General features: G+C 41.5%; 1 protein-coding gene across 3 annotated transcripts in view; it reads right to left on the bottom strand.

The window, feature by feature from the left end:
• LOC119729603 (dynein heavy chain 6, axonemal-like) overlaps window positions 1-22,798 on the bottom strand; it is a 75,355-nt gene that overhangs the window by 8,401 nt on the left and 44,156 nt on the right. For all 3 annotated transcript variants that reach the window (XM_038202232.1, XM_038202233.1, XM_038202235.1), the window contains exons 43-66: window positions 21,951-22,131; window positions 21,343-21,578; window positions 20,082-20,244; window positions 19,529-19,611; window positions 17,979-18,216; window positions 17,320-17,490; window positions 16,789-16,920; window positions 15,983-16,168; window positions 15,145-15,317; window positions 14,797-14,977; window positions 14,223-14,402; window positions 13,963-14,069; window positions 12,928-13,054; window positions 11,690-11,836; window positions 10,991-11,179; window positions 9,572-9,856; window positions 8,027-8,267; window positions 6,831-6,931; window positions 5,748-5,852; window positions 4,117-4,231; window positions 3,304-3,425; window positions 1,594-1,764; window positions 974-1,060; window positions 225-410 (exon numbers count right to left, since the gene is read on the bottom strand). In XM_038202232.1, the coding sequence (XP_038058160.1) occupies window positions 225-410; window positions 974-1,060; window positions 1,594-1,764; window positions 3,304-3,425; window positions 4,117-4,231; window positions 5,748-5,852; window positions 6,831-6,931; window positions 8,027-8,267; window positions 9,572-9,856; window positions 10,991-11,179; window positions 11,690-11,836; window positions 12,928-13,054; window positions 13,963-14,069; window positions 14,223-14,402; window positions 14,797-14,977; window positions 15,145-15,317; window positions 15,983-16,168; window positions 16,789-16,920; window positions 17,320-17,490; window positions 17,979-18,216; window positions 19,529-19,611; window positions 20,082-20,244; window positions 21,343-21,578; window positions 21,951-22,131 (3,907 nt within the window). The remainder of the gene's footprint in view (window positions 1-224; window positions 411-973; window positions 1,061-1,593; window positions 1,765-3,303; window positions 3,426-4,116; window positions 4,232-5,747; window positions 5,853-6,830; window positions 6,932-8,026; window positions 8,268-9,571; window positions 9,857-10,990; window positions 11,180-11,689; window positions 11,837-12,927; window positions 13,055-13,962; window positions 14,070-14,222; window positions 14,403-14,796; window positions 14,978-15,144; window positions 15,318-15,982; window positions 16,169-16,788; window positions 16,921-17,319; window positions 17,491-17,978; window positions 18,217-19,528; window positions 19,612-20,081; window positions 20,245-21,342; window positions 21,579-21,950; window positions 22,132-22,798) is intronic.

The following is a 22,798-nucleotide window of genomic DNA, read 5'->3' as shown; positions in this document are numbered from 1 at the left end:
GTAAAACCAGTTGACAACACTTCAAAAGCAGTCACCAAGTTACATTTCAGTCACCAAGTACAGTTCAACTGGTACCAGTTGAAACCAGTTGATACCAGTTGAACTGGTTTCAACTGGAATTTCCACCAGCGGGACAATTTGGAAAACCATTGAGCCTCTCATGAGTGTGCCAGGAGACTATCTACAGTTCCCGCATGGAATTCACACATCTGAGAGTAACTCACCCCAATGAAGGACACCCTGAGCTGCAGGTCTTTGACCCAGGAGGCTAGCGGCTTGAGGGATGGGTAGGCCGCGTTGCTCCACATCTCAGGGACTTGGTTGTTGATGAAGCTGTGGTAGACGCTCTCCAGTTCCTCAGACATGACTACCAGACCCTTGATGGCCTTCTGAATGGTCCGCATGGAGCTCTGCATCAGGGAGAAATTGGTGTCGATTAAATCCGACGACCACAATTTGAAGTCCTTTTTGAGGTCACACCATGTTTGCGCACAGGTGGTATATGCATACTCAATGTTCCTTTGGCCAATAGGGTTTTCTCAAGTTTTTGAAAAGTGAAAGGTTTTTAATTCTTTGAATGGCTCAAACCAGTTCTTTTCAGAACAACACTTCTTCAAAGAAGAGATTAATGTCTGCTGCAGGGTGTTACCATATAGCCTTATTACAAAATAAAAACTATCAATAGGATGGAATTAGCATTGGTGAGAGGTAAATTTCATATTAGGCATTCGAACCAGCCAGCCGACCCTGGCAAGCTCAGTGGTAGAGTGGTGAGATGTCTGCGCTAGTAAGCAGGAGGTCATGGGTTCGAGTCCCACCCGAGCATTGCTTGTGAACATTTTTCTCGCAACCCCTCAAACACTAAGTATACAGTGTTTATGAAATACATGTACATGTATATACGTCAGTGAAGGGCAAAACCCAATCTTATTAAGATTGGGTTTTGATAATTTGATTAATTTGGAGTCCATACCTTGATGACTTTCAAGAGAATATTGAAGCGATCAACCTCTTGGCAGAGTACAGTTGTCAGTGAGTTGATGCGTCCCTTGTCGTCAGCCTGTGAAATTGATAAATTATCCACAAATAAATCTCCGTAGTCAATATGCTAAAATACTTATGACCTACCAGACCCATAACAGTTTGGGTGTGAGTTCTTTGGTTGAAAGCTCGAATACTGCGTGTAGGTTCTTCTCAATCGTATTGAGGAATTTCTCCTCTTAATTATTTTCAAGAGAGCTATAAATATATTCCTTGCATTGAGTACTTCAGGCGGAAACATACAAAGCAACTTTACAACATTCTGCAATATTTTCCCTTGTTCTTTGTTTCTCGATATTAAATTATCTTTACATTTGCATTGAAGAGAAATGTCTAATAATGGGGACTTACTTAGCAAAGAATGTTTTCGAAAAAAAATCATTATAGCTAGAAATCTCAGAAGATTTCAAGCTTGAAATCTACAGACGTAGATTTCAAATCTTAAAATCTGGAAACTGCTAGAGACCCTGCGTCAATCTAGCATTCCAGAGGCCACAACACCCTGATTTTGTTTCCAAGTGAAGTTTTGATTAGTGCGTCCGACTTGTTTACCTTGAACATTTCTTGATAAGCCTCATCGATATCCAAGTTATCCGGCAGTTTGGCCAAGATACTCTCAGCTAGCTCGTAGACGATGTCGTCGTTGCTCATACCGCTACCGCCGGATGCCATGCGAGGCTGGACCTCCAGGATGGTGTTGATCAATTGCTGGGTCTCTTGACGCTGAGCGGTGAAGAACAAGAATGAGTTATAGTCGGAAGAAAAGTATAGTTTTAGAGTAACGAGCAGAAATTGGGGCAGGGTGACCATAAGGTTATGGCCAAATTCTGCTAAATGCACTTCAAAAATCTGTCGGATTTATCAAAAATCAGCCAAATTCCCTAGAATTACTCAAAATACACTATAAACATTTAAAATTACATGCAGATTTGTAGTATTGCCTTAATTAAGGTTCAAATTACATTATAAACAATCTATAGTCCCATAAAGATGTTATGAAATGATTGCGTAAATTTCAGGCCAAATGCGGTTGCGTCACAACGAAGTCTTAGACCAGCCAACCTGTCCCATTATGCAAGGGTTTGTTTGAAAAGATTAGAGCTTTTTTAAACAAATGTACCATTTTCTTCAAATTTTCTATGTTTTTTTCTGTCAAATAACCATTTTTTGCAGAATTCTGCCAGAAATCTGCCAAAAAAATCCATTCTGTCACATTTTCTGTCAAAGTCGTTTTGTAACAAAAAATATGTCAAAGTTAGCCGAAAATTGGCTAAAACGGTCACCCTGAATAGGGGGATGAAGCTAGAAGTTTCATTTTAGGGTAATAATAATAATTACGGGAAATAGTGCCTCAGGAGACATTCCCATAGGGTTATGCAAGTTTGTCCAACTTAAATGACCCTAACCCCCATTTTACCTTATCCTCCCCCACAAATTTTGGTATATTTACGTTTTGGACCATGAGCAATCGATCTAGCCTATTTGTGATATAACTAACCTATAAATTCCCATAGGGTTGTGCAAATGTTTCCAACCATAATGACCCCAACCCCCGTTTTACCTTATCCTCCCCACAAATTTTGGTATATTTACGTTTTGGACCATGAGCAATCGATCTAGCCTATTTGCGACAATAACATTTTGCCTCTATAAAATAGGAGCTGTGACATTAGGGAGACACTGAAATGCCTCCCTAATGTCCGGTGTGTCCCTAAGGTATATCTTATCATGAAAAAAAATGTCTCCTTATAATAATGATAATAATAATTTGGGAGGCTAATCATCCTTACTCGCAGCTGGGATGCTGAATTGCGAAGGACGCGGCTACAACGTGGTCGGGCCGCTGGCACGTAAAGGCGCCTATGGCTGCCGGCCACATCGACCCATATATGACCACGGAGCACAGCCTGAGATCGAAAGTGTTTGATTTTTCCGGAGGGAGGAAAACCGGAGGGCCTGGAGAAAAACCCTTGTGGCACAGGAGAGAACCAACGCACAACTCTACTCACATGTGATCCGCTGCCAGGATTCGAACCGTGGTCACCTTGGTGAGAGGCGAGCGCTTTTACGCACAAGCCAACCATGCCACCCATAAGTCCCACATAATATTCGTTTCACCCTTAAGGGCACATTAACAGGAATACAACGTTTTCGAAATGTCATGATACTGAGATCACAAAACGATATTTTCATAATAAGATTTATCGTTAAGTATTTATAGTAGTTATGTCCACACAGTGAATTTACTGGCAGACTCCTTACCTGGAATGCGATGTTGGCGTTGTCAAACATAGCAAAGATCTCTGGTTCGTCAATGATGGGTAGATTCTCCACGTAATTACGGTACTCGCTCAGGGTGTCCAGATCAGGACAGTAGTAAATTCCTGCGCGCCAGGGGGACAAAAAAATAACAACTTAACCCTGAAAGACCCCTTTTGTGTTTTGGCCATCTTATAGCTGTGGGGGTGGGTGGGTGGGTGGGCGGTTGATCTTCGCCCTCCCCCTTATCTCGAAAATCCAATGACTGAATTATGTGAAAGTTTTCGTCATGGTGCGCGTGCCCTTGGGCAAGGCACTTTGTCACTCATTGCTTCTCTCCACTTAGAATTAAATGGGTACCTGTGAGGGCAGTGATGGTTATTGTGATTGAGTTAGCTTACTTGCGCCTAACAGGCTGCATCGAGCTGTATACTCCCCAGGGAGCTGAAACGGTATTTGGAATGTTTAATTGATTTAAGGGGTAATAATAATGTAAAGCGCTTTGATCTTAGTTAAAAGCACTACATAAGAACCTGTTATTATCATTATTAAATAGAAACATTCATGCTTGGTGAACATGTAACAGTTAGTTACATTTTGTCATTGTTATCCTTCAAATTTTATGCTCCATTCATGAATAAGCATGTTATTCTGAACAAAGTCCACGGAAAACAAAAGTTTTTTTTCCGCCAGGGCGCGGTTGGGGTAGGGGGAATTGCAGTTTTAGAAAAAAAAAACCAGTTTAATTGAAATCTCAAGATTTGAATATCGACTACCCAAAGTCACAGACCAATCAACATCTCTGATTGTCTTTACCTGACTCAGAGTACTTGTAGTCTTGGTCTAGAGTTACCGGAGAGAAGAATCGTCTCAAGACGGTTCGCAGACATCGCTGATCCCAAGCATCTGTCACGCGACCACCGTAGGTAATCTAGGGGGGGGGGGAAGTCAAGAGAGTATGATATTATGTGACAAACTTTAAGTCCTGTGAAAAAAAACAACTTAAAAATAAGTTTTACCAAAACAGTGAAACGCCACTATAACAAACATCTCGGGATCCACAGAAATTGTTCGCAATAGCGATCGTTCGGTATAGCGATTTTAAGTCGATACTTACAAGCTTGTGGTTCTTCACACATTAGTGGCGCCCTCTTTTGACCATTGTTAGAGTGAAGTGGCATTTACAAACGGTGCGCTGATTCGCCAAACTTGTCCATTCATCTTTTCAATTCCGTAAGCAAAACTTAACCCTGTATGCCCCGGTAGTTACTGAAAGATGACTTTGAACACGTGCGACTATTAAATCAGGTAATTTAGCCTACATGGGTGGCTTTTTCCTTCTATTCCTTGGGGAAAGTGAGAGTTTTGTTTAGCCTACATGGGTGGCTTTTCCTTCTATTCCTTGGGGAAAGTGAGAGTTTTGTTTAGCCTACATGGGTGGCTTTTCCTTCTATTCCTTGGGGAAAGTGACATTTTTCAACAACAATGTTTGGTACGTTTTGCACACAAAAACTGGGAGCCGAGGATGATGTTCGGTATAGCCTGATGTTCGGTATAGCTGTGTTCGGTATAGCGACCTTCCACTGTACTGTTTTAGGCAAATACTTGGTGGCATATTGTACTGTGAATATTTCAAATAGCTAGTTTCTTAAAAAGTGTAGAAGTCAAGTCCATAATAAGTCTAGTCACAAGTCCTGTAAAAGGTAACACAAGAGGAATAATAACAAAGGAATGCTGTCGTCACAGTTCATTTGAATAGCTTGCGACTTGACTTGGGACTGCTTACGGGTAATATACAACATTTGCTTTTGATGTCATTTTCAGAAAAAGATGGATTTTGGGTAAAGTTTTCATAGCAAATATTGTTACACTGACCTGTTTAAAGTTTTGTGTTCATAGATGCTGGAAAAAACCAAGAAAAAACAATGCTGTTCTGGTAGTCGGGTTCCCAGACCCTACTTCAGACGAAATGAGCAATTTACGTTGGTGAATTGTCAGGTCGGAAAACCAGACTAGCTGGCTTGCACCCATTCTCGGATGTGTTACTGATTGCAAACAAATGGTGGACTAACTAAAATTGGTAAATTGGGGGCAGTATTTGGAAAAAAAAGTCAGTTTTTTCCAACGATGATCGGCCAACCAGCGTTGGAAATTGATACCAAAATTCCACTTTTCTTGAAAATGACAGCACACCAGGTGCCATGATTTCACAGGATGCTTGAGACTATTATTCACTTACAGCCCAGTAAGATATTTCAAAATAATTAGGTAGTTTGTTTTTTTGATGTTTGCAAATTTTGTTTATTACCCTTATTACTTGGGAGTAATCTGAGGAGTACAACACTGTCACAAAAGGACTTGACAAAGAACACTTTTCGAAGTGATGAGACGGTTGATTCGGGACAGGAAATTGCTCAAGGAGCAGACAGATCGACAGTTTTTTTTACCTCTCCCGTGATGTAGACGAGGGCATCCCAAGGTATTTCTCCGTCGGCAAGGAACATGCGAAGATTCTCCAAGGCACACTCACGATCACTGTCATTGAACTCATACTGAAAATCACAAAAAGAGGGTAACAAATTGTCAAAGTATGAATTTAACATGGTGTTTTTCTTAAAACGTCACTTTCAAATAAGCATTCAAGTATTTTGTGTACTCCCAAAAAACAACATATTTTTTTATTCAAATTTGTATTTTATTTTTTATTGACGGCTAAATATTTCTCCTAAAATATTTCTTCTAACATCAAATCAAAATAGTTTTTTTTGGGGGGGGGGCTTTTGCACTTTGACAATGTATTTTTATAAACACTATGTTCTCAGTGTTGTCCGAGGGCTTACCTGAAAAATTCACAAGCTTACTCGGGTGGGACTCGAACCCACAACCTCCAACATCGGCGAAGGGCAAAACCCAAATATAAAAATGTACATCTCTTTCATGCAAATTCCATCTCATAACAAAATCAGAATCAGTTCAGAAGTCTAATATAAATTATCATCCAAAATAGCTGTTAAATAGCTGTTAAATAAGCTACTCAAGCTAAAGTCTAGTGGAGCCCCCCCCCAAAAAAAACCCCAAAACACCACCACCAATTAATTACATTAAGACTGTGTTAGACACCACGTACATGTATATGGATTTTTGTTCCTGATGCTTAGGCCAAAAAAAAAAAGTCTCCGGTTTCTGGTATGGAGCTTGCCCAAAAAGTGGTTCGGCGAAGCGGCTTTTTTTTTTTTTTTTACCTGTTTTTTTTGCTTCAAATGTCGGCTGATGACTGCAAATGGTGCCCGACTAAAGTTAGTGCAAATATATGGGAGTCCAGAGAGGCCACATAAAGCTTATTCTCGACCATAACCCAATCTAAAAACACGTTAAAAGTGTGCAGCAGCAGGATTCCAGTCAAACCAGTGAGTTTGGCGGTTTTGAGACATCATCTTTCATTGAAAAAAAAACCTTTTTCTTTTTGCCGACGCGCATGGCTACGGCGACGCGCATACCAGAAACCGGAGACTTTTTTTTTTTGGCCTTACCTTAATGTTCCAGCCTAGAGGGCCAAACTTCTTGCGTTCTTGAATGATGGCGTGGAACAGGCAGATGCCAAAGTTGAGCTTCCGCCACTTGATGCCAAGAACTGTTATCAAGAATAAGAATAAATGATCATTCAGTGACAAAAGAAAATCAATGTGGCAAAAGTGAACTTCAGAAAAAGGTCAAATGTTTCCTAATGTTTCCTTTATTATTTATAGCAGGCACAAAGTGTCATCTACATTTCTTCAAGTATTCCTCCTACATCTTGAACTTTATCTCTTCTTTGTGAGATCTTCTCCTTACTTAATCAATTCTCCTAAGAATCCTGCCTTTGTATGTTCTCAAGGCATGCTTAGCTCAAGGACCCAAAATTTGATGATTGTGGTGTTTCGAGTAAAGTTGTGTCCATCAGAGGTCAAATCACAAGTCAATCACAAGTCAAATCAAAAGTCAATTACAAGTCAATCACAAGTCAATCACAAGTCAATCACAAAAAAATGTCATAAGTAAAATCTCAAGTCATGTCGAAAGTCAAGTTACAAGTCAATCACAATTCAATTATCAAATCAATCACAAGTCAAATCACAAGTCAATCATAAGTCAAATCACAAGTCAATTCACAAGTCAATCACAAGTCAATCACAAGTCTTGTCATAAGTCAAATCACAGGTCATGACGAAAGTCAATTTACAAGTCAAATCACAAGTCAAATCACAAATCAATCACAAGTCAATTCACAAGTCAATCACAATTTATCAATCACAAGTCAATCACAAGTCATGTCATAATTAAAATCACAAGTCATGTTGAAAGTCAAGTTACAAATCAATCACAAGTCGATCTTAAGTCAAATCACAAGTCAATTCACAAGTCAATCACAAGTCAATCACAAGTCATGTCATAAGTCAAATCACAGGTCATGACGACAGTCAAGTTACAAGTCAAATCACAAGTCAATCACAAATCAATCACAAGTCAATCACAAGTCAATTCACAAGTCAAATCACGCGAAACCACTAGTAAAATCATCAGTCAAGTCACACGTAACACCAATGTAATGAACAACATTACAAAAATACTTTGTCACAATTCATCTGAAAAGCTTGTGATTTAAGACAGAAGGAGCTTGCGATTGACTTGTGATTGACTTGTGATTGACTTGACTACAGACTCTTGTGACTGTTTTCTCAGGACTTACTGTGCTCCTCAAACTGCTGTTGCGTGATCTCAGAGAAGGCCCGGCGTACGTTAGCCCGGAGTCCCTTGGGCGGCTCGTTGGTGACTTTGACGCTGTTCTGCAGGACGGACACGGGGAACTTGGTGGTAGGCATGGAGCTCAGGAACAGACGAAAGTCCTCGTGCATGTCATAGCTCGGTTCTCCTAGCTCCTTGATCTTCTCCTCCATGGACAACATCCAAGATGCGGCCAGATGACAATTCTGTCGATAAAGAGGTGAAACACGGCTTTAAAATTTGATTTGCTGTAGCTATTCGGTTTTCAAACTTAACCCTAAGGCTATTCTGAGTAGAAACCATGCCGAATGCAGCAATATGCAACACTTGTTAAAATGACAAGCCTGCTCAGTGTTAGCAAGATCCATCAGGTCAAAAGTCTCAAGGCCAAACTGCCTCAGAGTCTGTGGTCACCAACTGCAGCAGGATACAACTGTGGCATTGTTCAATGGGACTAGTTCCAAGGTTTCAGAATTAGCTGTTTATGCACTGGTGTGGATGGCTCAGTGCAGCAAGGCCCCACAGACTTGTACACCTGATGGACTGTGTTGCGTCTGGCAGGGTTCGGGTAATAAGTTTTGTTATCTCTGACTCTGAACAGGGTTTATATTTGAGATTCTAATCATGCAGTTAATGTATGCTTCTTGTTTTTGATACTATTTCCACTTTAAAGAAAAGCAAGTCAAAGAATTTGTCTCATATTGAAAATGGTAGGGCGTACAGCCTACACACCAGAGATTACGGAACAAAAGTGTTCCCCATCACTTTATTCGAAACAAAGTTGGGGAAATTCTTGATTTTTTTTCCCAGCACGGTTTTGGGAGCGATTCAAAAAGTTCTATTAAACGGGCTCTTATCTCTCATTATGTGACATAGTTTCTTTCTCTTCTCTCATCTTTTCATTCTTTAACAGTATTTGTCTTGAATTGATTGTTTCATCTTAAGTTATACTACTTTGTTTTGTTGTCGGAATCCATTCAGTGTTTTTGCCCGTCCTAGTATATCTGTCTGTGGTGTTTTGGTTTTGCCCTAGTCATCCTGTTTTGTGTCTTGTCTGTTGTTCGTGTTTAAAATGTAAATTCCTACTTTTCTTACACAAAATGCATTTCTGTACAAGCCTTGGCTTCTTGAAAGTGCCTCCATGCTTTCATCTTGTACATATTATGCACTTTATATTTATTTATTTCTATATTTATTTTTCCTCTATTTTTATTCTTCTTCAGTTAGCATTTTATAAGTGTTTACACAATTGTATTTTCCTTTTATCTTCTTTCACTGTGGAAGGTATGGAAATAAATGCTTTTGTTGAATTGTTAAGGTAAACCTTGATGAGCCAGCTACTTAGCACAGTAGATCCTTTTCACTGCAGCCATCTCGGATGTCTGTGCTTTTGTTCAACAGGGTACGCATGAGTGGACATCTTGTGCATTCATTGTTACCGAATTCAAACAAAAACCCTCAAAGATGGCGGCTGAATGGATAGGGTCTATATGACCACATCTGCCCCTACCTGCAGGAAGACCCAGTCTCCAATCTTAGCGGCAGCATCCATCATCTTCTCAGCCACGGGGCCCTGCCCCTGGCCCAGCGAGATGGCCTGAATGCGCTCCATGAAGCCTCTCTCCTTGGCGAACCGCTGGAACGCCCCCATGGGATCGGAGCCCGTGCTCAGGACGAAGACCAGCGGCGTGGTGGGGGTCATGTCCTCGTACAGGGTGGCTAGGTCTACCGCTGGGCTCTCCACAAAGACCTTGCCCAGGTTCTCGTGGACGAAGTCCGTCACGGCAAAGACAACCTGTTGAAATATGAATATAAACACAAATTAAAACTTGCAACGAATGATAATGGATTGTCCAGGTTTGGAAGACTGCCAACATAGAGCTGGATGGCTTAGTCTGAGTGCTGTTTCAGTGTTCCAGAGGGCATAGGTTCAAGTCCCACTGAAGTCAATTTCTTAGTTCTACTAAGAGTTGTTTCAAATGAACCAATTTGGTTTTCATCTATGGTTTATTTGACCATAAGACTTGATATCTTAATGAGTAGAGCAGCTGTAAATTGTTACGGAGGTGGCAGGCTCGAATCCAACTTTTTTTGTCACAGAGCAGTTCAAACTTTGTTTTCCATCTTAGGGCTAAATAGCTCACTGGGTAAAGCACTGGTGAAGTAATTCAGAGGTCATGCAGGTTCGAATTCCACTTCAGTGAAATTTTCTTTGATGAACCAAGAATTCTTTACAGTCAAAGCAGTAAAACAACTCAAACCATTGTCCAAGCATAGGGCTGAATGGCTCAGTGGGTAGAGCACCCGTACAGTAATCTGCAGGTCAAGGTTCAAACCCCACTTCAATCACCTTTCTTTTCAGTTGATAATTAAAGGGGCATTACGGCCTGAAATCCCTGAAAATTGTATGTTTTGGATTTGTTCACTTATCCTATTTCAAAGGTCTGGTTGAAAGGAAACCAACCTAATGTCTTACCATTCCTGGGAATAGACGGAAAAACCTGGTTGTTTACAATGGACGCAGTGGACATTTTGTGGCATACGCATACATATTTCCCGCCGTGTCCACACAATGTAGGAAACACATTGTGCACGTGCCGCATGATACACACAGTATCAATACACAAATGCTGTTTCTCGCACGTCTGCAGAATGCGATTCACTGTGCGGCAGGATTCACAACTAGCACTCAACAGCTCGATTTTTGAGAGTCAAAATTTTGATCCCCGAAATTCGTTCTCGCATTGTTCTTGTAAGAATAACACAAAAACGCCCAGTTTTTAAAGAATGGTTGTGTGGATGTTTATATCCTACTTTTAAATGTTCGTTCCAATTAGCATTAATTTGTCTTAAACGCATTTTGTAGCCCAATTAGACGCATTCCATGACGTAGTGTCCCTTCAAGTACCCTACACAGAAAACTACTCACCTTTTCTTCCATGTAGCACTTGACCATCATGAGTTTCTGGAAGCTGCTGAGGCGCTGTTCCCAGTGACCCTTGACCTTGCCATCGTCCTCTATGGGCGGGGCCTCTTCTCCCTCTGGAGGGGGCGGGGGAGGTTCGTAGGCCGGTGGGGGCGGGCCGTAGCCTTCCCAGGAGGCAGGATTAGGAGCCACCTGTGAGTCAGAAGACAGAATACGTTCATCACCAAATCACAAAAGGATGGTATAAAATTGCATGTTTTTTAACCCCCCCCCCAAAAAAAAAAACATTTTGAAGCTTTGAGATGCCCAAACAAGCACAAAAATACACAATATACAAAAATGGAAAATATTCTGCCGAAATTTTCACATGCTATGCTCATTTCTGGATTCTTTCATCTCCAAAACCTAGAGACCAATTTTGCTGTTTAAACTGACGCTGACTTCAATGAATGACAACAGTCAAGAAACTACACACCAAAAATTTTTCGAAAATGTTGTACCGAGATTTTAACACGATATGCTCATTTTTTTCCGGACTCTTTTCTTCTCAAAAACCCCAATAGACCAATTTTGAAATTAATCTGAAGTTGACATTAATGAATGACAACAGCCAAGAAACACTGAAGTCTTGTTGATGTAGGCCAATCGTTTCTGTTTTAATCTTCAAGAGAAATTTAAGAGTTGCATTAGCAGTGCATCTACCTCCAGACGTCCTATCTTGCAGTGGACAGGGGTAGCCTGGATGTCTCTCAATAAACCCTTGCAGGCAGGGACTGTGTCATCTAGATCAACAGTGGTGTTCCACACTTGATCTGACAGCCAGGGTATGTCTGGTTTGGGTGGTCGCTCCTAAAGATGAACAGAACACAGAATATTTCTTGTTAATGATTTATTTCCCCTTTTCTTTCTCAGTGACAGCCTATATGGCCAAACCATTGTGATTCTGCAAAAACAAGTTACAAATTCTATTTTGCTAATTTGAAATTATAAAAAGCTATTTTGAGGTCTATTTAATGTCATAAACACTTTCAAAAATCAATATAAGGCTTTGCCCTTCACCGACGTATAAACAATGTATACTCAGTGTGTTACCTTCCGAGTGAAAGTTGGAAAAATCACTCGGGTGGGACTCGAACCCACGACCTCCTGCTTTCTAGTGCAGATGTCTTACCACTCGACCACCGAGCAACGGGATCGGTTGGCTGGATCGAATCTGATCTACATAGCAGCGGGTACCGCATTAAGCTATTCATAAGATGGAATTTTGCCAACTTTAAAGAAACCATGAATAAACATGTATAAAACCACAATGCCAATATATACACCATCATAAAACAATACATGTATAAGGTTTGGTCATAATACGTGAATAAGAAGATGCATTCAATGGCAAATATTTACCGGTTTACAGGGATTTCAAAAACGTCATCCCATCTTTTCTGAAAATGTAGCTTTCAACACATACAAAAATATTGTAGAAACAAACAGAGCAAACACAGGGTTTTAGTCAATCTGTAAAAAAACTGAGTAAGGCCAAACAAAAAAAATACTCGGTCTCTGGTCAGCGCGCGCGTCGATTTTAATCATGCGCGTCAATTTTTTTTTTTCAAATTAACACGGAAGCGCCCTCTATTGCAGCGCCCTCTATTGCCGCGCCTCCTCAAATTTTTGTACCAAGGAGCACCAAGGAATGGGGAAATTGCACCAAGGCAAATGATAAAGGGCACCAAGGCAAATTATGGAGGACACCAATGTATAATGAGGACACAAAAAAGCAAAATAGTACCCACCTTGTCTGTACACTACAAGCTTGGAAAAAAAAAAGCCACCAAAAAACCCCCCAAAAAAAACGCGTTGCCGCATCAATTCCTGAACTTCGGTCTGACCAGAGACCGACTATTTTTTTTTTTGGCCTGATTGTGAGTTATTATTTTGTTTACCTTATCCATTCCGGCCGTGCCACGCAGGAAGAAGTTCCATTCTGTCGGTCCGATCTTCTCCTCCTGTCTCATGATGTCGGCACACAGCATAAAGGAATACACCAACTTGTGAACCTCAAACAGACCCCTGAAAAAAAGAAGGAAAAGAATTGTAAAATGTTCAAGGTTTATTTAACTTTTAAATAAACAACAGGACAAGACACAATTCATTTTCAATTGAACTTTGGGTTTTTCAAAACCAGAGCTACCAAATCAGTATTAAATTAGATAAAATAACATCTTAATTTCTTCATAAATTGTGGAATTTTTTTCGGTGTACCACAGGGAGGTCCTGTTACGCCCCAATTTTAGCAACAGCCCAACTATAGTTGGGGCAGTCCTAACTATAGTTGGGACAGTCCCAACTATAGTTCGGACTGTCCCATTTATAGTTAGGACTGTCCGAACTATAGTTGAGTTAGGACTGTCCCAACTATAGCTAGGACTGTCCCAACTATAGCTAGGACTGTCCCATTTATAGTTAGGACTGTCCCAACTATAGTTAGGACTGTCCCAACTATATAGTTAGGACTGTCCCAACTATAGTTAGGACAGTCCCATTTATAGTTAGGACTGTCCCAACTATAGTTAGGACTGTCCCAACTATAGTTAGGACTGTCCCAACTATAGTTAGGACTGTCCAACTATAGTTAGGACTGTCCCAACTATAGTTAGGACTGTCCCATTTATAGTTAGGACTGTCCCAACTATAGTTAGGACTGTCCCAACTATATAGTTAGGACTGTCCCAACTATAGTTAGGACTGTCCCATTTATAGTTAGGACTGTCCCAACTATAGTTAGGACTGTCCAAACTATAGTTGGGGTGCAGTTGGGGCCATTGCTATGATTGGGACACAAAAGTATCACTGCAATTCCAAAATCCGGCATGAAATGCCTTAAACTTTTAAGAATTTTGGATGTACAGTGGGTAATGATATAACCTGGTCGGTTTCAGCAGGTGCATCGATTGACGGGGCTAATTAATGGCTTGTACCTGGAAACGTTAGTGTAGACTGCTATAGTAGTCTGGCGCAGGAGAATCTTAAGTCTGGTGTCCAGATTGTCGCTCTTCTCACTGCTCTCAATGCACTGGTTGAACAACTGTAGGCGAGAAACGGTAAAGAATTAACAGTGAACTCCGTTGGGGTCAGTGAAAGGTGGAGAACGTAGTGACTCTTCAATTTACATGAAGTAAAACATTGTTTCGATTGTTGTTTTATGCTCTGCCTGTCATCAGAGAGGATATAGACTTACATTTTTGAAGTACTTGAGTGAATACTGGTACATGGGATCAATCTCGGCCAACGAAGCAACTACAAAGTACATGACAGAGCCTCGGGCAGCCACGGGACGGTACTTCTCACGAGCTAAGGTAATCTTCTCTTCTGTCTGCTCTGCCTCCTTGAGACGGGTTGAGATCACTCCAGACGTCACCTGGATTAAAAAAGAATGGCATGGACTGTTCAAACAAACAAAACTGACTCCAGCTGGGATCGAACCCTAACCCCTACGGTACACTGTCTTGAGATTGGTCTGTGATTGACTTGTGAGGATTGTCATTGGTCTGTGATTGACTTGTGATTAAATTGTGATTGGTCTGTGATTGACTTGTGATTGGATTGTGAATGGTCTGTGATTAACTTGTGATTGGACTGTGATTGGTCTGTGATTGATTTGTGATTGGATTGTGATTGGTCTGTAATTGGTCTGTGATTGACTTGCAATTGACTCTACTACTACTCTGCTTGAAAAGTCCCTTTTGGTAAAAAGGAGCAAGTGGAGAGAATTCAAAGGGTTTAGGGGGACAAAAACTAAAGCTGTGTCAAACCTTGGACTTGTTGAGGGTGTCAATCAGTTCTTCGTTATCCAGGATGTTTCCCTCAGATTCAAAGAGCAGTTTCAAGATGCGATCTTCGATAGCTTTCAGTTGGTTCTTGTCAGCGTTGATGCGGACGATCAGCTGGTTACGCTGCTCCTCGAGATCCGGTCGCTCCAGACGCACCACGTCACTGCGAGACAATAAAAAATACTTATCATGATACTTCACTGGAGAAAAACTTCTGAAATCCTGGAAGACGTGTTCAGTCACAAGAACTTACATGACTATTGGTTGGTAAACAGGGAAAAGTTCCGTTTGAAAATTGAACAAGGTTGGTAAATCGATCACTTGTCTAACCTGAGTAGCTGATCCTCCAGACCAGACTTGGTGACAGTGAAGTTAATGATAGTGACCTTGATGCAGACCTCTGGCAGATAGTGAGGGTTAGACATCTTAGTGGTCATGTAGAATCGGAAGTTCTTGTCGTAATCGATGTCGCTGTCTCCGAGACGAATCAGCAATCGCCCGCCCTGATTGGAATATAGAAATACCAAGTGTTGAGTCTAATACTGGTACTTGCCCATCATTGACGTTTTTTCGTTGGACGGGAAAGGCCACCGCCTTTGTCCTAAGAGTCACAGGCTGACCGACTGTCCGAGTACAATGTGCTCAACGGAGAATTTTGGCGTCAGTGTAAAAGTGCAAACTTCTGCAACTTTGACGCCCTGTTTTATTTCAATAAAAGGCAAATTCACACACCCAGTTTTCAAATACTGACTAAATCCACCCTTTCCACGTGGTCTTAATTTCGATATAAACTGGTGTGCTGAGCCAAATTGAAGGAGCTGATCCAGAAGTTGATGGTGTAAATTTAAGTTCCAGTAAAAAAGAAAATCTGACAAGATGAGAATTAAACCACACAGGGAAACCGACTATAATAATTTCAAAGTTGAACAAAAAATTGACTGGAGCGGGATTGGAATTGACGTAGGGCGTGATCCCTGGCTTCATGGCATATATACAGGTTTAAAGATTCTGACTAGCGTCTCTTTAAAAAAAAGACAAAAATTGCAAAAACCAACATATGGCTGGATGGTTCAGTTAATAGAGCCCCGGAACTGTAATTCGGAGGTGGCAGGTCCAACCCGCTCCAGTCAATATCTTTGTGCAACTTAGGAATTCAGATGAGAATTACCTGGGAAAATGTCTGTTTGAGTAGGATGGGTTCCAATGCCGGATCCAACGTCTCGCCCACCTCCTCCAGTAATACCGGCATACCGATACGGATGGCATTCTCCAAGGTTCTCAGGAAGTTGGCGTCAGTCAGCTTGATCACCTTCAAGCCGTTCTTGGCTTCACGGCTGCGGATCCATCGGTTGGCCTGGGGGGAAGATGTTAATAAATTTAAGATGTCAGCAATACAGAAAAGATGAAGATTAGGATGTGTGCATCTTGTGGCCAGCCAGGAATGGTAGGGGACTACCGACAGATTCTATGTATAGTCCCATGTAAAGTAACTACGGCTGGGATGTACCTTCCTCACTCCCACAAAATCCTCCAAAAGTACTCCTTCGTGCTGAACTAAATGAAACATTTGCTGTATCTAAAGTTCCTCTCCCTGTGCTATTTTCAAGTTTTAACCCCCCAAAAATACATTTTATATTTAAATTGCTGATTTTTTTCTATGAGGCACCATACACAAACTTCACTGAAGTTTAATTACTGGACTAATTTCTTTAAAAATAATTCAATTATCTGCAGCCAAACAATAACTCAGATAACGACAACAAAAATAAAGGCCTTTTTCAGCAGGTTACTGATACCCAAAATAGGAAACAAAAGGAGTTTGTTTGTTAAAAGGAATCATACCAAGTTGAAAAAAACTGTTGAGAAAATTGAATTTGTTGAAGTACGAAGAGAGCAATTCTAGGAATCATGTGAGGTAATAGTCGCCAGGCTCAATCCTGCCAAATCCCGCCGAAAAGGGATGGTCAACCTCACCTGGTCTTGGGGGTCAATCATCAGTGGCCAGCGCCGTCCTCGAGTCACCAAGATGGCGTTCTCTGTAGACACGTTATCCCTGGGTAAGCCGTCTGCGTTCCACTGACGGATCTCAAACGGGTCAGCTAAGACCTAGAATATGAAAGATATGATTTCGATGTTTTTAATGCAAGATTTTACCAAAGAAAATTACTGCCAATTTCAAAAAAGGTGTTTTTTATAGATAACAATTGTCACGTAAAGACTTTATGACATCCAACAGCAGAAAAATAAAAGATGAATAAAAGCAAATACAGCACAACTTTCTAAGAAATTCTAGAAAATGGTCTACATAAACAAGAATATCAGCCATCACAATTTCTAAGAATAAAGAATTTGCCAATTCCAACATAAAACTGACAGAAACATAATTTGTGGAAAAGAAGGAATAAAAGACGAGAACAAATCTTTACAAAGGCTCACAGCAGTCATCGTGGGGAGGGGGAGGGGGGGAGAGAGGGGGAAGGGGGTGGAGAATATCCCACAATTTACCTTGAGTAGTGTCAACTCATCAGTCACGGGTATCTCCAGTTCCTTACAGCAATCAGTCCAGCGTTTGACTAGCTCCACACGGTAAGAGCTGGTGAACGCTCCGAAATAAGCTACGCAGGCTGCTGCCACAAACACGTTGCCCACTACATTGCCAATTTCCTTCTCAAATTCCTGTACAACAGAACAAAAAATTCAAACTTTTTCTTTCACATCAACCAATGAATTTCATCTTTTTTATTAAGTGATTCTATTTAAAAAATATTCAAAATTTGAAGGGATGGTCGACTTTTATATTTTCAGGAGAACCTTAATCTGAAGTCCTGTGCTACCTTTCTCCAAATTTCTGTTCTGTCAAACGTTTTTAAACCTATCTCATCCCGTTTATATAAATTGACCGTTCATTCACTGTAACACAACTGCAAGATTTTTAAGTGCCATCTTCTCAAGAATCAGTTTTGCAACTTGAAGATAGTTGGTGGTCTATATTTCCATTACTGAACTCAGTACCCCTTAATGTTGTATACCATTGGAAAGCTCTTGTTCTGCAGAATTCAAATATATAAATATCCCAATTCTTCAAAAGTCTGACTTTGTGATGACAGGTCAAATATGCGAGAAAATATCTTCAATGTTAGGGTCTGATTTTTCTTGCCACCCACCAGAACACTCTCTTGCCAGCGTCCCTGCTCATCCCCCAGCGCCGTGGTCAGCTTGCCGGCCCTCTTGAGTCGCCCGGCCGTCTGAGCCATCGTCTTGACCAACGTTTCCTTCTCATTGACGCTGGCGTCGTAAGACGCCTGCAGCTCGGCGATCTGGGCTTCCACGGCCGCTAGCTTGTCTTGTTTCTCCTTGAGGACGCTCATGGTGGCTGCTAGCTCGTCTTCTGCCTCTTTCAGCCTGTTAGTGAGGGTAAAAAAGATGTTCGAAGTAAAAGATGAGTTCCCCTTGCTCTACAACAAATTCTATTTTTGTCTATTAACCAGTTGCGTCGGAGGCTGTGATAACAACCACTGCCTGTTTATGTGAACAGGCACGACTGACGGGTTAAGATGTCAAGATTGCCTCGACTCGCCTCCCGGTGACGTCTAAACACGCTAATCCCTCATGCCTTTTTGTACGCACCCACGAAGTCTGTGAAGTCTATGGAGAGGGACCGTGTGCTGACCTTTGTGTGGGTCATTGCGCAATGCCTATTGTTGTACAATTAACGCTCCAGTGCACCCCCCGAGTATTGAAACATAGGAGGTATCGGCAAGAAATATCGTACAAATACTGTTGAAATCACTCTTGCGAATCAGTATTTGTGGCGTTTGGCTGTATATCAGAAGTTGGCTGGGAAATTTTGCCTTTTGAAAATTTTGAAATTCTCGGCAAAAATAAGCCCGGCGCGAAGTGGTTAATAAATTTTCAACGTGTATGTTTTATTCCAACCAAAAGCCTCTTTTTTTCCCCGTTTCTGAAAATTTCGAAATTCTCGGCTAAAATAAGCCCGGCGCGAAGTGGTTAATTAACTTTTAACGGGCATGTTTTATTTCAACCAAAAGCCCCGCTTTTTTTCCCCGTTTCTGCAACCTTCTAAATTTGTGTTTCGTTTCGGCAATAAAAAGATCTGCTCCCGGTCCGTTCGTTATCAATACTGATTGTGGGGCGGGAACCAGCCTACTTTAAAAAAATAAAAGTATTGTCTGGCAGCCAATAATTCACAATTTTGATGTAATAATTCAATAACTTAACATGGGACGATTTTGTCAGTCGATGTCTCATTCAAAACTTTAACTCATTCAACTTTAAGACCGATTTAAAAAAAGAAGCAGTGGCATCGGGAATATTGAAAGCTTACTACAGATCTGTGCTTTGGGCAAGACTTATTTGAGGGATCAGGTTGACATAGTGGGACTTTCCTTGCCTTCGACCGCTGTGACCCTAGTTCGAATCCCGTCTGAGCCAACATGTGGATGGATTTTCAGTCCCTACTTGTTTCCCTGGCTTTTCCTTGGAATGTAATTCCAGATTTTCCTCCCACCTCTACAACTGTAATTTCATTCTTCATTTTCTACCAAGGAACCCCACTGGAAATAAGTCAAAAAGTCTTTCATGGGCTATTCCGGCCGACTGCCAAATAAAAATGAACCTCAAACAAATTGATCAGCAGGGTGTATCAAGAAAGAAGTTTCTATAAAAAAATAATGGGTTTTTGAGTGTAACTTACTTTTTCTTCTTGGGTTCCACGGTGCGGAACACTTTGGAGTAGAGATCCACGGCTCTTACCCACATGCACATGGACTTGCAAGCCTATAGGAGAGATAGAAAATTCATCAGATATGGCTTCATGCACGTGACAAACAATTATGCCTCACTAGTGTTGAAAACGATTCGCGTATTAGTCTGAAAGCTCAAGTACACCCAAAGCCTACCTAGGCAAGCCCCGAGTTGACTCAGTGGAGGCGAGAAACATGAAAATATGAAAAAGGCAACAGGCAACTCTGTGAGTAATTTTGAGCACTTTGAGTATACTTTGAAAACTTTTACAATCTTTAGCTCTGAGAAAGCAAACTTGTGGTGATAGTAGGTATCTCTTTTTCAGGTTTTTGAGTTGTACTCCAAGAAGAACCTGTAAACAGGAGAATTTTATAGACAAACAGAGTACATTGCACTAAAAGATTTAGCGAAACTGTTCTCAGAAACACACAAAAAAGGAAAAGAACTCAGAAAACAGGTAAATGATACCATCACAAAAACATCTTGAAAATGAAGTTTCTTACTTTTGAAGTTTTCTCGACAACCTCTGGTACAAACTTGGGGTTCTCAATGTACTTCTTGAGCTTCTTGAGATAGGAATCCGGGACGTTGTCCTTATCATAGTCCATCAATCTCTTCAGGAAGTTGGGGTCGCTCAGAAGACCCTTGGCACTGGGCCAGTCAGGCCTGATGAGAAGAAAATGACATGAAAATACCAGGTTTTTAAAAAATCTATAGAATTTAGAAACAAAAAAAATCCAAGCTCAGAACAAATTTTTTGAGCATATGTGACGGGGATTGCAAAGTGCTCAGAGTAGGATCTTTTCCATGTATAAGTTACAGAGCCCAGAAAATACCATGTGTGGATTCAAGGAAGCTCTTTGTATCGGCAATAATGTACAGGTTCGAACCACATGTTGGCCGAAATGGAGTTTGGCTTTCCTTGTTCACACGTGCACAAAGGGAAAATCAATTTGGCTCACAACGGTTACAAGCACTATTAAAGGCAAGTTGCAGTTCTATGTTATGGTGAAAGCTGTGGGTCTCACAAAGTACCCCCTCACTCAGTTACAAAGAGACAGTTGAGAGGGACTTGAAGAATGCTTAACCACTGTACAGCTGATGCTCATGCATAGACAATAAAAGTTGGTGAAGATACTTCAGGCCATATGCACGTAAACTAAGGGTGTGTATTTACGGATAGAATGGGAACCAGGTACCCGACTGAAGAAAAAAAACACGGGTACCCGTTAAAGAAACCCAACCCCAAAAAATTGAATCCTGGCAGTTGCCGTTCAGATTGTTCATAAAGGTCCGTACAATAATACTACCACATCTGTGCATCGATACAGCAAGATACAAGCGTCTACAGTGAGCTTACAGCTTTACGGGGTAAAATGCAACTTTCATGAACGCCATAAACATGAAATATGTTTTGTTTTACCATGTAGCCTGGTTTTCATTTTTTTTAAATATCCACAAATGACATTCAAACCTTTCTTTTTCTTTGTCTAAGAAGGTACTCGGTAATTTGTCAAGTTGGTTACTGGTACCCGATCCCATAATTTGGAATCGGCTCCTGACATTGACGGTCGGGTACTAGGGTGCCCGGTTCCGATGCACAGCCCTAACGTAAACCAGTGCCAAGCAGCAATGTTTTCCTCTCACAGGTAATCACAAAGCTTCACTTACTGTTTATGCAGAGAGTTCATAGCACAAGGGAGAAGCATAAATAATGAGAAGCAAAAGGGTCAAGATATGTTTCTGACAAGACTGGGAACTCACTTGACACCGAGAAGGATACAGATGGTCTCCATGACAGTCAACACCATGTCCGGCGGCTTGTTGAACACCTTGATCTCAGAGATGTCATTCTTATCCAAGGCATCCAGGGCCTTCTGAGCCGACTCCAGGGCCGGTAGAGCTTCGTCTAGATCCCGCTGGGCATCGTCAGCGATGGCCTGGGTCTCCTCCGCCTTGACCTTGGCTGTGGCCTCGTCGTCAAGAACGACTTTACGCACCTGTTGCGAGCAGTATCAAAAGGTTATATTCAACTGATTGACTTTCTGACCAACAGGGTTAGGGTTTATGAAACCTCGGATTTGTTTCCAGCTTTGCCTCCAGGCTTCGGCTTGATTTTAGTCCTCTGCATTAACAGTCTCCAATGCAACATTGGTGCATTTTCTGCTTTCGATACACAGAATGTTGTCACATATGGCCAATTGTTGGTGAGAATGTTGCAGGATTCTTATAAATCTTGTGGTAGAAACAAAACCAAACTTGAGTTGAAGCCAGGAACTTCCAGAGTTCGGTAAACACCGCAAGTCTCTCCATCAAAATCAAGACTACCCTCTCTGACATTACGACCTGTGACCTTTGACCTTCGGACCTACCTGATCAGCAGCCTCCTGATCCACAGCCAGCCTCTCCATCAGCTTGTCCGTGTCGATGGACTTCTGTTTCAAGACCGGCTCCAGGGCCGTCAGAGAGACCTCCATGTCAGCTACCAGCTGGTTGGTCTCAAGTAGCTTGGTCAGGCCATTCTTGACACGGTCGCGGGCATTCACCAATTGCCTGGGGGGGGGGGGGGGGTTGCAGGAAAAGCAGTGTTAAATGAATAAAAGGACTGAGTGATGTTGTGGTCAAGGTACTTGAGACTGATCAGAAATCATCACAAGTCCATCATAAGTCAATCACAAGTCTTAAGAGGTCCATCATAAGTCATCCAGTCCTAAGTCAAGTCACAAGCTATTCAAATGACCTATGACTAAGGCACTCCTTGGTTGTTATGCATCTCCTGTTACTTGTGACTGGACTTGTGATTCACTTACGATCCATCACAAATATCTCAACTACAACTGAAAATATTTCTCCCTTTCATGAAATGTCAGTCTATCACAAAGTATGGGCTCCATGCGCCGACAAAAGAGGGCGCCCTTTTACCTAGCAACGACATCCCATGGGTGGGACATTTTGCTGGTTGACGCGCACCGTTCCTTGTGTGTGGACGCACGTACACCAGGGGATTCGTACTATGTACACGCAGTAATAAATGAATTGCAGTCAGGCAAGATGGCATTGGTCGGTCACTCCCAACTGTATTTTCTTTGCCGGTGAGGGGGTACTTGTGAACGGAGCGTATACTCCCTAGCCAATGCCAGTGCCTAGCCTTGAGGAAGAGACACACAAGGGTTCGAACCCCTGACCCTCCAATGAAGGGTCGCAAGCCCTACCCATAAGA

Source organism: Patiria miniata, unplaced genomic scaffold (genome assembly GCF_015706575.1).
Source record: "Patiria miniata isolate m_02_andy unplaced genomic scaffold, ASM1570657v1 HiC_scaffold_21, whole genome shotgun sequence".
Lineage (NCBI taxonomy): Eukaryota > Metazoa > Echinodermata > Asteroidea > Valvatida > Asterinidae > Patiria > Patiria miniata.
Note: the sequence above shows the minus strand (reverse complement) of the source record. Positions and strands in the feature narration are given on the sequence as shown.